The sequence below is a fragment of the Oryx dammah genome, unplaced genomic scaffold (assembly GCF_014754425.2).
Source record: "Oryx dammah isolate SB20612 unplaced genomic scaffold, SCBI_Odam_1.1 HiC_scaffold_26, whole genome shotgun sequence".
In the NCBI taxonomy this organism is placed as follows: domain Eukaryota; kingdom Metazoa; phylum Chordata; class Mammalia; order Artiodactyla; family Bovidae; genus Oryx; species Oryx dammah.
Window position 1 is genome coordinate 51561509 of NW_024070210.1, and position 13755 is coordinate 51575263.

Genomic DNA, 13755 nt, shown 5'->3' on the forward strand with positions numbered 1-13755 from the left:
CATCGTCACCGCTGCATGCGCTGCTCTCCTGTCATCGTCACCGCTGCATGTGCTGCTCTCCTGTCATCGTCACCGCTGCATGCGCTGCTCTCCTGTTGCGATGTGAGGGCTTCTCGTTGCAGTGACTTCTGTTGGGGAGCACAGGCCCTAGGGTGTGTGGACTTCAGTGGTTGTGGCTCCCGAGCTGTAGAGCTCAGGCTCAGGAGTTGCAGTACATGGGCTCAGTTGCTCCGCGGCATGTGAGATCTTCCCAGATTTGGGACCAAATGTCCCCTGCACTGGCAGGTGGATTCTTAACCATCGGACCACCAGGGAAGTCCACCTGGGTGTTTTTCATATGTGGCCAAGTTTGAGAATCACTGCTCTAATGTAATGGGAATGCTTATACACAACTCAAAATTGTAATTTAAAGAGCAAAAATCCATAATGAGAGATCAAAAAGTTTAGTTTTGTTGTAAGCAGCCTGAGGGAAGGAGGAAACTATATAAAGAGAAGATATGATATTTTAATTCATAAATGAAAAGAAACCTCATTTCATGGTAATGTTTTACTTCTTAAATTAGGTACTGGGTACCTCAACGTTCACTGTTTTATTTTAAAATAGTGTTTGAAATATTTCATAATACAGTTCTTAAAACTTGAAAAGATTTGTAAGTGGAAATAGATGAATTTTGATAATTCCCACTGCAAGTCCATTTGAAGTAAAATTACCCATAATCCCATCCTGAAGCACTTCTACCTCCTCCTACTAATCACTATAATAGTATATTCAAACATCGATCTGCAGATACTTTAATTATGCTTTATATAAAAGTGCATTTTAAAATAAAAATGGGACCATATTATAGATATTGTCCTATAACCTTTTCAAAAAATTAATATATTATGGATATCTTTTAAAATAAATTACTATTATCAGGGAACATGGATATTCTAACCTAAAAGTATTGTTGGGTCAAAGACAATGAGCATTTTAAACTTTGATAAGAACTGCCAAATTGCTCTCCTGGGAGAAGATGTCAGTTTAACTAACAGTGTCTTCCTCCTTAATGTTTTACCATCTGAGAGACCGAAAATGATATATGGTTTTAATTTACATTTCTCTCGTTACTAATGAGCACATCTTTTGATGCCCCATCAGATTCTGCTGTGTGTACGCCCGTGTGCATATGTGTGTATCCGTGTGTGTGTGTGTGTGTACTACCTTTCTGTACGCTTTTCTCACCATTCCATCAGGGTTATATGAAATTTTGTTATCAGAAAAATAATAAATTCTGGGTATTTTTGCTTTTCTTTACAAAAACTGACTGCTATAGCCTTCTTGTCCAAAGACAAAAGAATAATTTATATTGGAAATATCAAGGGAAATATTGATTTGGTTACTTTTCTTCTCTGTAAGGAAGGCAAAAGAGGAAGTTGGGTAGCTAGAGAGTTAAATTTGCTCAAATCCTTATAAAAGGCAGATTGACATTGACAATCAGGGAAGAAAAGATCCAGTGAAAATTTCATTCACATCTTCTTTCCTGTTTCATTACCTAGAAACGTCAAGATAACATAGCCCTGGCATTGAACAGAAAACCTAGAGAACAAATGAGTAATAGTTCAAATAGTGTTAAACAGTGAGGAAAGTAAGGGCAATTCTGACAGATAAAACTCACCAGGGAGCTTAACAATTACTCCATGAAAACTGAGTAAGAATTCTCTTGGAAATAGAAGCTTCCTTCTAAAACAGAAGGATAAAAAAGAAATTGCTTTTCTCCAAAATTCTCACTTATTTATTTTAAAATGGAACAGAATCCACATCACAGATGGTTCCCTAAGTGCTTTACTGCCAGACATAATCTATGGTTGAGATAAGATACAAAATCTACATAAATCAAAGCTACTGAGCAAACATTCACTTCTCTGTAAACGTGGCTTTTTGTCAAAGGGAGTATATTCATATTCATCCTTGCCAGCCTTCCAGTTTACCCCCTCGGGAGACATTCAGACAGAAAAACGTCTAACTAGGCATTCAAGGCATTCAGCTGATATTTTCATTACTTTCGGTAAGCAGGCCAGTTAGGAGCACCATGTAGGCTCAGGTCAGTCACTCTGGCATGTCAGTATGTTACAAGAACACGTGAAAAACACACACACAAAGCCAAGAGGAGCAGGGTAAGCAGTCAGCTCCTTCTGGCCAACAGACAGGAAGAAGTTTCTCTCTAAGGTGCCAGATCAAAGTTCCCCTCCAGGGTCCACAGATCTACAAAGCAAAACAAGGTGACAAGACCTGGGTCCTTCAATTGGGAAGGAAGGCCTTTTCTCCAGTGCCCAAAGCAAAGAAACTTCTCCAAGACCAAAGCTGACACTCCCACTTTCCTTAGGAAGGCAACTTAAGTTGAGAACTGGCTTCAAAAATTATCTTATTTATATCCCCAAGGCTCAAAAAGAACTTTAGTCAAAGGGTGAACTGAAGCCGGACAGTTCACAACTAGAGAAAAGTTAAAAAAAAAAATGCTCAAAAAGGCGGCCTCCTGATAATGTGTGAAAAACCCCTATTTCCTTGGGGACACAGAACTTAAATCAGGAATGTCAACAACACCAATCAGGTGACACTCTCTATCACAGGAAAGAAACTCACAAATCGGCTGGAGTTGTTGTTCCGGACCGTCTTGGCATTCCCGAAGGCCTCCAGCAGTGGGTTGGACTGCAGGATGATGTCCTTGACGTGCTGTTACAGCAGAAAGACCAAAGTTAGGAAGATGTGAACACCTACCCGGCAGTGAAGGGCCAGACTTGCCCGAGGACCTGGCTCCTGAATACGGTGAGGGTGAGAGGACTCAAATCCAAGTCCCTGGGATTTCCGGAGGATTTACTCTTTCCTCTCAACAGACCTGGCCCTGCTGGTGTGGTCGTGTCTTCCAGCTCCCCTGGCTTGATGCAGGATTCCCTGCAGCCAGGGTGCCACCACGAATCGGAATCTATGAATGTTCCCAGACTGGGTTTCCAGATTGGATGGTGCAGCTTTATCCTGTGCCCCCTGGTATATCGGGGAGCATAAGAAGGGGTCTCTCCTTGTCTTCTGACCAGATTCTTAATCACTACTCCTCTTCTACTCAACTTCTGTCCCCACCTATCGCATCCCCCTCTTCACTGCAAATGAGCGTTACCTTGAGGGAAATTAAATAGTGTCTCCTCCCCTAACAACATTACAGACACACAGACCTGTGCTTCCCAAATTTTCATGTGCCTGAATCACGTAGAAATCACGTTAAAATGCAAATACTGACTCAGTAGGTCTGAGGTGAGGCCCAAGGGTCCACGTTTCTAGCCTTGGTGTTCCTGGTGTTGCTGGTTTTGTCTGTACAGAGCCCCATTTGAGCAACAAGGATCAACAGTGGATTGGGTGGAACAATTCCTGGCCTATTGGAGGGGAAGAATTTGGTCTTCGTATACCCCAATTCAGTGTCAGACTGAAAAGTACAAAACACCCCATGGGCAAGACAGCTCAACAGATACGAGTTGATGTTGGAGAAGGTTTTGAACCAGTGAGTCATTCCTTGTACTTCTAATTATTCACATGCTATGGTTAAACATGTTCCAGAAATAACAAGTCTTTGGCTTGTGCTCTTTAGCTACTGACTAATTTCAAGCCAAGAGTTCTGTATCATTGTCCTCATAGGAAAACAGGAAGAGAAAAATCAACATTAGATGTCTGCAGTCGGGCCACTAGGTCATCGTCCATAGCAAATCAGACGAGATGAAGGCACTAACCACTAGCTGACTCTGCAACAGCCAAAGTGCTTCTCTGGAACCCCCTGAACATTCTGAAGAGCAATGAGAACTGGAATTCCATCCACTGGGCATGTGTCATTAGCAATGGGCACAGAGAGCAAATTATGGGTGGTTCCTCCATGGAATCCATTTCAGAGTTTAGAAAGGTATTTCTAAGCAGCCTATTTTCCTTTAAAAAACTCATGGATTTATATGAAATTTGCTTTTGTTTGTAAAATAATTTTGACTTTGTGGGTCTTCGTTAATCTTTTGTACTTGTTGTTTGCTGGCCAAACATCCCTACACCATTTATCAACACTCCACTTTCTTGTAGGGACAGAGAAAAAGAAAAGCTCTTCTTTCCCTCTTTAATTACTGACTTTTAAACTGAAAACCTTTTGCATGTATCCATCTATCTATTCTTCCATCTATCCATCCATCCACTATCAAGATGGCCAACAGAAGTTCGTGGCATGTGGTAAGCATACAGGGGGAGAAAAGAGCAACTTAAAAGAGCAGCCCACACACAAAAGAGTATCCTGGATTTCTTGCTCCAGGTCCATCTTCTAGAGACAGGGTATGGTCACACAAATGGAGAAAAACATATGGACTGGACCACATCAATTTAAGTCCTAGAGCTGTACTCGCTGTCCAACATGAAAGCTGCTGAGCCCATGCAACATGGCCAATCCCAACTGTGATGTGCTGTAAGTGGAGAACACACACTGGAGTCCAAAGATTTAGGATGCAAAACAATGTAGAGTATCTCATCAATTCATTAGTAATTATAGGCTGAAATAGTATTGGGGATATAGTGGGTTAACTGAAATATATTTTAAAAGTTAATTTCATTTTGCTTTTCACTTTTTTTATGTGACTACTCAAAAATTTAAATTATGCATGTGACACCCACCATCTTTCTATTGGACGGTGCTGCTCTAGATTTTCCTTTCATTCAGTAAAGGAGGCCACTCTAAGACCTTTCTACTCTATATAAGGAATACTGGCCTCTGCCTGAAGCATTCTGATCCCCCAAGACAGAATGGAATGCTATTGATTTAGTCAAAGCCATAGGAAGAGAATTTCAATGTGTCTTTTTAAAGTCTACAGCTGACTATGGCAATAACATCATATTAAATGATTCCAACTAAAAAATTAATCTTCAGGGTAAAGTCTACCTTGGATCATGACTTCTAATTTAAAAAAAGTTCCCAGAGGTCTGTGCAAGTGATGAGTACTGTGAGTTCGGGCAGCTCCTGCTGACCTTAGCCTTCATCACCATCATCCGCTGCTCTCTGGGGACAGGCTTCCCCAGTCCTGCTTATGCTGCTTTCACTACCACAGTGAGTAAACTAAAGACAGGTGAGGCTGCATCTGCCCCTTTCTTCATACCGTCCTCTTGAATCTGCCCCTTCTCTGCCATACTGTGTGTTAGTTGATCAGTCATGTCCGACTCTTTGCGACCCCATGGTCTGTCCATGGAATTCACTAGGCAAGAATACTGGAGTGGGTTGCCATTCTCTTCTCCAGGGACACAGGGATCAAATCCGGGTCTCCTGCATTGCAGGCAGATTCTTCGCTGTCTGAGCTACAAGGGAAGCCCATCCTTTTCTTTATCCCTCTCCTGTGTCCTCATTCTTCTGGGTTTCCCCCCTTCTCCTAATGTTTTCCGTTAATACTCTAATCCTTCTTTCTTTTTTTCCTTTCTGTGTTTTAAAATTTTTGCAAATTTTTAAAATGGGAGATGAATTCACATGGTTCAAAAATCAAATGTTCACAGCCACTCTCACTTCCTGAGATGGCCAGCATGCTGCCTATGGAGTATATATCTTTCTAAATAAATCCACCTCTTACCTATCAATAAAATAAAAAATAAAAGGTTCACAAGGGTCTACATGGAGAAATACCTCTCCCCTAGTCTCCCAGTTTCCTCCTGGAGAAATCACTGTTATCGATTTCATGTGTATCTGTCTGGAGCTATGTTATACATACCTAAACAAATGTTTTATAAATACATGCTCTTTATTCTTCAAATGGTAGCACATTATATACAACATTCAGAGCTTTGCTTTTTGCAATTCATGATATATCTTGGAGATCAGTCCTTATCAGTACATGAAGCTTCATTTTTATGGTTGCATAATATTCTAGTCTATTATGAACCACAAATTATTTCCCAGTCACCAACTGATGAACATTTGTTTCTAGTCTTCTCCATCCTCAAAAAATGCCACATCAAAGAACTTTATACATGTATCATTTTGCATACATTTCAAGACACCTAAATGATAAATTCCCCCAAGCAGAACTGATGAGTCCAGGGTGTTTGCTTATAGGTTTGAAAAACCTTGCTGACATGTCCTCCACAGAAGTGTACTAGTCCATGTTCCACTAGTAATGTGTGAGAGGGCCAATGCCCCTATATTTTTAACAACAGTGTTTAAACACTAGAAAAAATGTGTTATTCTGACAGTTAAGAAACAGTTTTCAATGTAGTTTTAATTTGCATTTCTCTTACTATCTTGGGAGTGAGCATATTTTCATGTTCTGAGTGAATGAAAGTCGCTTAGTCGAGTCTGACTCTTTGCAACCCCATGGAATTCTCCAGTCCAGAATACTGGAGTGGGTAGCCTTTCCCTTCTGCAGGGGATCTTCCCAGCCCAGGGATTGAACCCAGGTCTCCCGCATTGCAGGCGGATTCTTTACCAGCTGAGCCACCAGGGAAGCCACGTGTTTTATGAGTCATTTATATTTCCTTTTCTATGAGATGGTTTTTATGCCCTGTGTTTATTTTCCTTTTGGATTTATAACCTTTTCCTAGACTGTATACAATATTAATTATACAGTAGGCATCTCCATCTCATAATATGCTATTTCTCTGCAGATTTCAAATTTCTTGGTTATAAAACCAGTGTCTTCTCTGTGGAAGAAAAAACCTCTTTCAAACAGCAAATGGAGCCTTGTCCTCTGGCCCAGCACCAAGTCTCAAAATGGGCCACAGCACCAACTCACCTGGACTTTGGGGCCTCCCCCAGACACCCTGGAGATGTAACTCATGATGTATTTGGCAGCCACTGTCTTTCCAGCACCACTTTCACCACTAAAGAAAGAAAGACAAAAAGACTCACCTATGAAGTGGCTCATGACCAGCTCCCTCTCCCCTGAAAAGACTCCCACTCCCAAATAAAACTGAAGAAGAAAAAGGAACTCGGTTATAAAATCACAGAACTGGTTGAGACTAAATCACAACCAGTGATTTAATCACAGTTAAATCACAGCAGGATCAGGTTACCTCTGTGACTTGTATGATCACTATTAACATGGTGTGTGGGCTGGGGGCCTGCTAATCACCACTGTGATGGGAGAGACTGTCCAGCATCCTAAATGCCCAATAACAGAAGACATGATTAGGGACATTACAGAACACCAGAAGGATAGACTAAACAGATTACAACTGACAGCAAGACTGTAAACATGGGGGGCTAGGGGCGGGAATGAAGCACATAAAGTAATGTGCTGTGAAGTAAATCAGATTCAAATTATATGTGAAAAACTGTAAAGTAAAAAATCACATTAAAAAAACAAAAAAGCCTAGAACTAGAACCACAAAAGACTAGCAGAGGTTTGGTAAAGGAAAATATACCCTGGGAGCCTTCTTTCAGCTCATTATTTTCTATACTTTTAGTAATCATGTATTTCTTCTTAATTAAAAACAAAAAAAAGTAGATATGCTCAGGTTTCAAACCATGTGCCATGAACTGAGAACTGATGCAAGCAACTTTATTTTCAAGTTCTAAAATTAAATGATGAGGTAATATTAATCACATCCTGCATAACAAAGACTGCTTCCGCTTGGTGGCCTTACTGCATGGGGAAAGCCTTTTGTTAGCACCATAGAGTCAGATCTTCAAAAACCCCATTTCTTCCTTCAAAATCCCCTTGAATTGATGACGACCTCAATTCAAAACAAGCTTAAGTCAGTCAGATTTCTCATCTCTCTACAGGTGGCCTTTGTGTTAGCATGATAGAATTAATTAGAGGAAAAACTCTGTATTGTGTAAAATAATGATGAAATTTAGTATGAAAAATTGAGGGTGCTGTGAGTTCAAATGACATTTTTTGTGTTTGAATTTCTTTGGACTAATATATGTTTAATTAGAGAGATTATGGGAAAGAATGAGAGAACCATCCTCTGTGAGGCCCTCTAAAGGTCTAACTGCATCAACAAACTCATTCAGCATCCTAATATTCAGTTCCTGACCTCCAGGTCACATGAATACGGAAACCAAACTGATATTTCATAAGATATGGCGGCAAGTAGAAAGCCAGTGAGCCTGGGATGCTGTGTCACGCTGATTATAGAAGCCATGCTTACTCACAGGCACAAGTAGGTATAATAAATATTTCAGTGCCATGAGGAAGTTATCTGTTCAAATGGATCAGAAGATTTATACCCCAGATCCAAGGTCAAAACATGCACTCTCACTCATTTGAAGCATAGGTTTTATCAACAATGAAACTCCATTTTATAATGTTGTAAATAACGTGAACATTTAAGAATACTGGAAAGTCCAAGAGTACAATGGTACCACCAGCCTACCCACATATCATGTCTCCTGCATCAGCAGGTGGTTCTTTACCACGAGCACCCCCTGGGAAGCGCATATAATATCACACAGACATAAAAAATGAACAGAAAACTATGTGGCAACTCAAAGGCAATGCAGTTAATGTTGAGTGGCAACATAAGGAGAAGACACCACCTGTGACAGCTTACAACTATGCAAAAATAATGTATGGACAGGAACCACAGCGAAACAAGGCAAAAAGTAGTTCTGACTTGTTGGGCAGCTGCTTTTTGGGTAACTCTTGTTTCTTTTGATGTAATTTCTCTTAATGTTTAAAGTTTTGGAAGAAGCGATTAACCACATATTTCATATTTTTAAAAACAGCATTTCCAGAAAAAGTGAGATTATACATCACAATGATAATCAACAAAATTAATTTCTTTAGATTATTTCTATGTCACAAGTGAAAGTGAAGTCACTCAGCCGTGTCCGACTCTTTGCGACCCCATGGACTGTAGCCTATCAGGCTCCTCCGTCCATGGGATTTTCCAGGCAAGAGTGCTGGAGTGGATTGCCATTTCCTTCTCCAGAGGATCTTCCCGACCCAGGAATCGAACCCAGGTTCTATGTCACAAGGAAATGGCAAACCACTCCAGTACTCTTGTCTGGGAAATCCCGTGGACGGAGGAGCCTGGTAGGCTACAGTCCACGGGGTCGCAAAGAGTCAGACACGACTGAGTGACTTCACTATTCACTATGTCACAAGTAAACAACTTTCATATTTAGAATTCCTTAGAGAAAGCTGTGTGTATGTGAAAGAGAAAAGAAAAAAAAATCCTATTAAAATTACTGTACACTTTCATACAGTGATGCCCCAACTCTTTCTCTGGCTAATACCGTGATTAGACATAAAATACTTTGTGTCTTTTGTTGAAAGGCAAAGAAAAAGGAAGAATAATGAAAGTGGCTCGTTTCATATAAGTAGGCCGGGCACAATAATAGAACATCTACATTCTCAGTAACTGTGATATTTTTCAGAAGATTTAAAATAATTAGTCTGGCTGAACACTGATCGGAATTTTCATTTCTTGGTCTCAATTTACAGACCCATAAAAAGAAATTTTATTGATCAGAGGCCAGGACTTTGCTCAGAATATGGTATAAGAATGGAATGTTACATAATTACTTGAAGCTTATAATATATATATAACGGTAATTATGTTGTCCCTTTGAGAGAAAAAACTTTCTTTCCCTGGACTAAAAACCCACATTAAAAGAATGTGAAGGTATAAGATTATATAGCATACCTGAAATTATCTGCTTTGCATCTCACAACAATGAGAGCAATTTGCTCTGGTTATGATTATAAGCAACCTTTCTTAATTGCCTTCACTGGACTTTCAAAGTGGACCAAAAAATACTCTAGAAGTGTATGCGCCTTAAAATTAGAAAAATGCCCCAGTGGTCCCTAAGTCCAGCACCTACCACAATCCTCAAAGTACTTAAAGAAGGGCCCATGTCTGGTCTGTCTTCAGACCTGCTGAATCCTAGTCTCCAAGGACCGGGCCTAGAAAAAGTTTCTAACAAACCCCCTAGTTCTTACATTGCTGGCTGGGAATCCACTAAACAAATGTAAAACAAAGTCAAGACAGACTTCACAGGAAACATCAATTCAAAGAGGAAATAATGTAATGTTTCTGTGTGCATTCAATATAGAAATGGAAACATTTGCTAAAGTATCAAAGAAATGGAAAGAATGTTCAGGGTGAAGGGGGACTATTTACAATGATATACTAATAATTGGATTCAGAGACTATATTGCTATTCTTAGTCTGAAAGTTATTCTTCGCTTAATAATGAATGGTGTTTTCAATTCACTTCAACTGATTCTAACAAATTTAAAAATATCTCAGCCTTATTTTGAGGGGAGACATCTCATAGAATAAGTAGTCACCCATTCTATCGCCCCCCCTTGCTAGTCTCAAAAAATTTCTTCTGGTTCTTACCACACTAGCTTTTGTTCCCTTATAACCGTTCAAGTTAAAGTAACTGAAATGTCGCTCTGCCAACTTTACAGGTATTTGCACTTTATAAAGGATAAAAATTTTAAACAGAAATCGTACGTGCATTTGTTTACCCAACAAGCACTAAATGCCTCCTCATGCTAAGGGCTGGCTGGGGCTGGAATGAGATGGGTCTCCTGGAATGAGAGGAGCCTACTGCACCAGGGGAGGTCAAATATACTGATGCTGTGGTAACACCATGGAGATATGGGTACAGTTTTAGGGATTTCTGAGTACATATTAGGAAAAGATTCCTAAAGAAATTGATAAGCTAAGTCAAGTCACACTACTTACATCTCAAGTTAGCTGGGTAGGGGAGGGACTGAGGGAGGATGTGTGAGTAGGCAAGCATTAGAGGGTGACATTCCTATCTAGAATGAATGGCTGATAAGATAATGAAGTTACGAAAATCCCCACTGGGTCCTACTTTCTTAGACCTGACTTTATATATGTGTGTGTGTGTGTATACACATATACATGTTATTATTAAACTTGATTCCTATTTCAGAAGGTATAATCCAAGGGTAAAAAACATAGCGATAGTTAAAATTATTTTTGTAATTCTAGAGTTATAAAGGATAGACATATTAGTGACTAAAAGAATCCGGAAGATGAGAAATAACACAAGTTCCAAAGGAGATTAGAAAGTAAAGTAAAATTTCGCAGTTTTAGTTTGCCTATCTGAAGTTTTCCAGAGCTGGAGAGAAAGGGGGTGATAATCTGTCAGAGCCTGTAGTAACACTGAAAAATATAAGCCTCAAGTACATACAATGGCTGAATGCATAAAATACAAAATCAAGCAGAAATGACTGAGAAAATGATAAAAACTCATTAACATCATGAGGACAAATAAGACTGACTTCTTCCAAATCAATTAGTACTGTCAAGCAGACAAAATGATCACCTAGAGTCTGCCAAGAAAATGGCCCCAGGGCAATGCTCATCTTGGCCCAGGCCTGATGCAATAGGAAAAACCCAGTGTTTAGTCTGAACATCAAGTTTGAATCCCAGCTCAGCTACTTGTTAGCTCTACAATTCCTTTTACTGTTACTACAGTAAAAAGAACTATTTATTAAAACAGATATCTTAATACATCACTCCTTAACAGTTAAAAAAAAATTTTTATGTGTATTTCTTATTCAACAACTTTCCCTGTATTCCTCAGTGGAGGACAGGGAAGCCTGGCATGCTACAGGCCACAGGGTCATAAAGAGTCAGATACAACTTAGCAACTGAACAACATTAATCCCCATTTTGCAGATGAAGCAACTGAGGCTTGCAGAAGTCACAGTTTCTACAGAACAGAATAACGAGTTTGCCCCGTGACTCAACACCAGAGACCTTTTCACTGCACCCCATTACCATGGGTGGTGACAAATGGACTGTAGCCCACCAGGCTCCTCTGTCCATGGGATTTCTCATGCAAGAACACTGGAGTGGGTTGCCATTTCTTTCTACAGGGGATCTTCCCGACCCAGGGATCAAATCCACGTCTCCTGCATTGGCGGGGGGATTCTTTACCACTGAGCCACCAGCAGAAGCCCAAATATCTAGTTTCCTAGGTTGTAAATGATACAAATAAAGGATGTTAAGATACAGAGCAAGTACTTGAAAGGGGGTTATTATTATGATTATAGATAAAATATAAACTAGTTAATGAGTTGGGCTTCCTGAATAACACGCTTTAAGTAGGTAAGATTTTCAGGGAATCTGGGATAAAAGGATAAATTTGAGCCATAGTTCTTCAAGACTGCAGACAGAGGGCAGTCCTCACACAGATCCCATAGTCAGGGTGTGAGATGACTGGGCCTCCCAAAGCCAGGCCAGAGGGACAGGGAGTTTCTAAGGATGCTGGTGCTGGGATAAACAAGAAATTGGAAAGAGTTCCAATGCTAACAATAAAAGGCTCCTGAAATACATCAAAGACAGGAAGACAGCTTGAGAATCCACAAGACACTTGATAGTGCTGAGGCAGACAGCAGAGATAAGACATAAGTCAAATATCAGAAGTGATCTAATTTTCTAAATTGTTTAAGTCTTTAATCTTTACTCCTGCAAATCTTAGGGATTCCAAACTCAAAATGTTTCTTGAAGCAGACATTGTCACTATTGAATCTAAGATTGCTGAACTGTCTTTTTCCTCTATGAAAATTCTCAAATTCAGCCACTAAATCTTATCGATGTGCCTTCAAAACATCTCTCATGTCTTTATTTGTTCTTTAAAAAATAGTTCTTTGTCACATGTTCAGGATACAATCTAACAATACTTTGCAAACTGGTGTTAGATACATTAAGGACAGAATAAAAACAGCTGCTTAAGAGTATCTCAAGCAAAAATATTAGAAACTGGGGAATTTCCTGGTGATCCAGGGGTTAGGATGCTTTCACTGACATGGGCCTGGGTTTGAACCCCAGTCACGGAAGTCAGATCCTGCAAGTCTCACCATGTGGCAAAAAAAAAAGAAACTGCACCAAATGTGATGCTCTCAGATCAACATCATATATATATTTAATGCACTAGGACAGCTGATGCAGGCCAAAAGTGATAGGAATTCAATTTTGATGGCAGCAGTAAAGCTGCCACATAAATATTCTCCAAGATCCCATTAAGTCTTTACAGAAGTCAGTTGGCAAGGGCTGCAGAAATGTCTCTGGCTAGAGTGCCAAGGTCTAGTCTGATACAGTGATAGTAGAGAATAAGAGAAAAACTTGTCACTTTCCCTTCTCATCCCATATTATTTTATTAAATATATTTGCATAGATGTCTCCAGTAGGTCCAAAGCTACCACAGGCATGACTCTAAAACACAAATCCAAATTCTGGATTCCAGAGCACAGAAGACTACTGGGCTAAGCAGATTTGGGTTGCTCATTTCCTGGGTTCACAGGTGTCTAACTGTGTCTTCAGGTGGTCATCACTGACAAGGGATGATACTAAGGGAGCTATTTGTAGCTTCCTGTTGGCACTGCCTGGGATCCACATTCACTTTCTACTCCTTTACTCCTTCACAGGGTTATGGAAGGTCACACATCAGTTTCCTCTTTGCCTTTCCAACTCAGGTCAGGTCTTCATCATCTTACATCTAGACTTCCATATTTGCTCAAGAGTCCATCTCTTTTCTACCCATAGACTCATCTTTGTGAACCAGCCTCCTGTGGTAGCATGTCTCTACTCAGAGGCCTGCAAGACATCACTGAGGCCCAAAAGCTTGTCTGTAGATTACCCAGCCTGTCATTCAAGGAGGTACAAGTCACTCAATCAACCATATCTCCCCAAATCAACCAATCTTGCATTACTACACAAATGCCATATGGCTGTCATACAGAAACAGAAGGGGGAGACCCATTTCTGGCCCTCAAGTAATTTAT

The 13755-nt window shown here is 40.1% G+C and overlaps 1 protein-coding gene across 1 annotated transcript in view; it reads right to left on the bottom strand.

Moving 5' to 3' along the window:
• The window catches only part of MYO1E (myosin IE), a 215323-nt gene that overhangs the window by 81919 nt on the left and 119649 nt on the right, over positions 1-13755 (bottom strand). The window contains exons 5-6 of the mRNA XM_040226636.1: positions 6769-6856; positions 2624-2713 (exon numbers count right to left, since the gene is read on the bottom strand). Of these exons, the coding sequence (XP_040082570.1) occupies positions 2624-2713; positions 6769-6856 (178 nt within the window). The remainder of the gene's footprint in view (positions 1-2623; positions 2714-6768; positions 6857-13755) is intronic.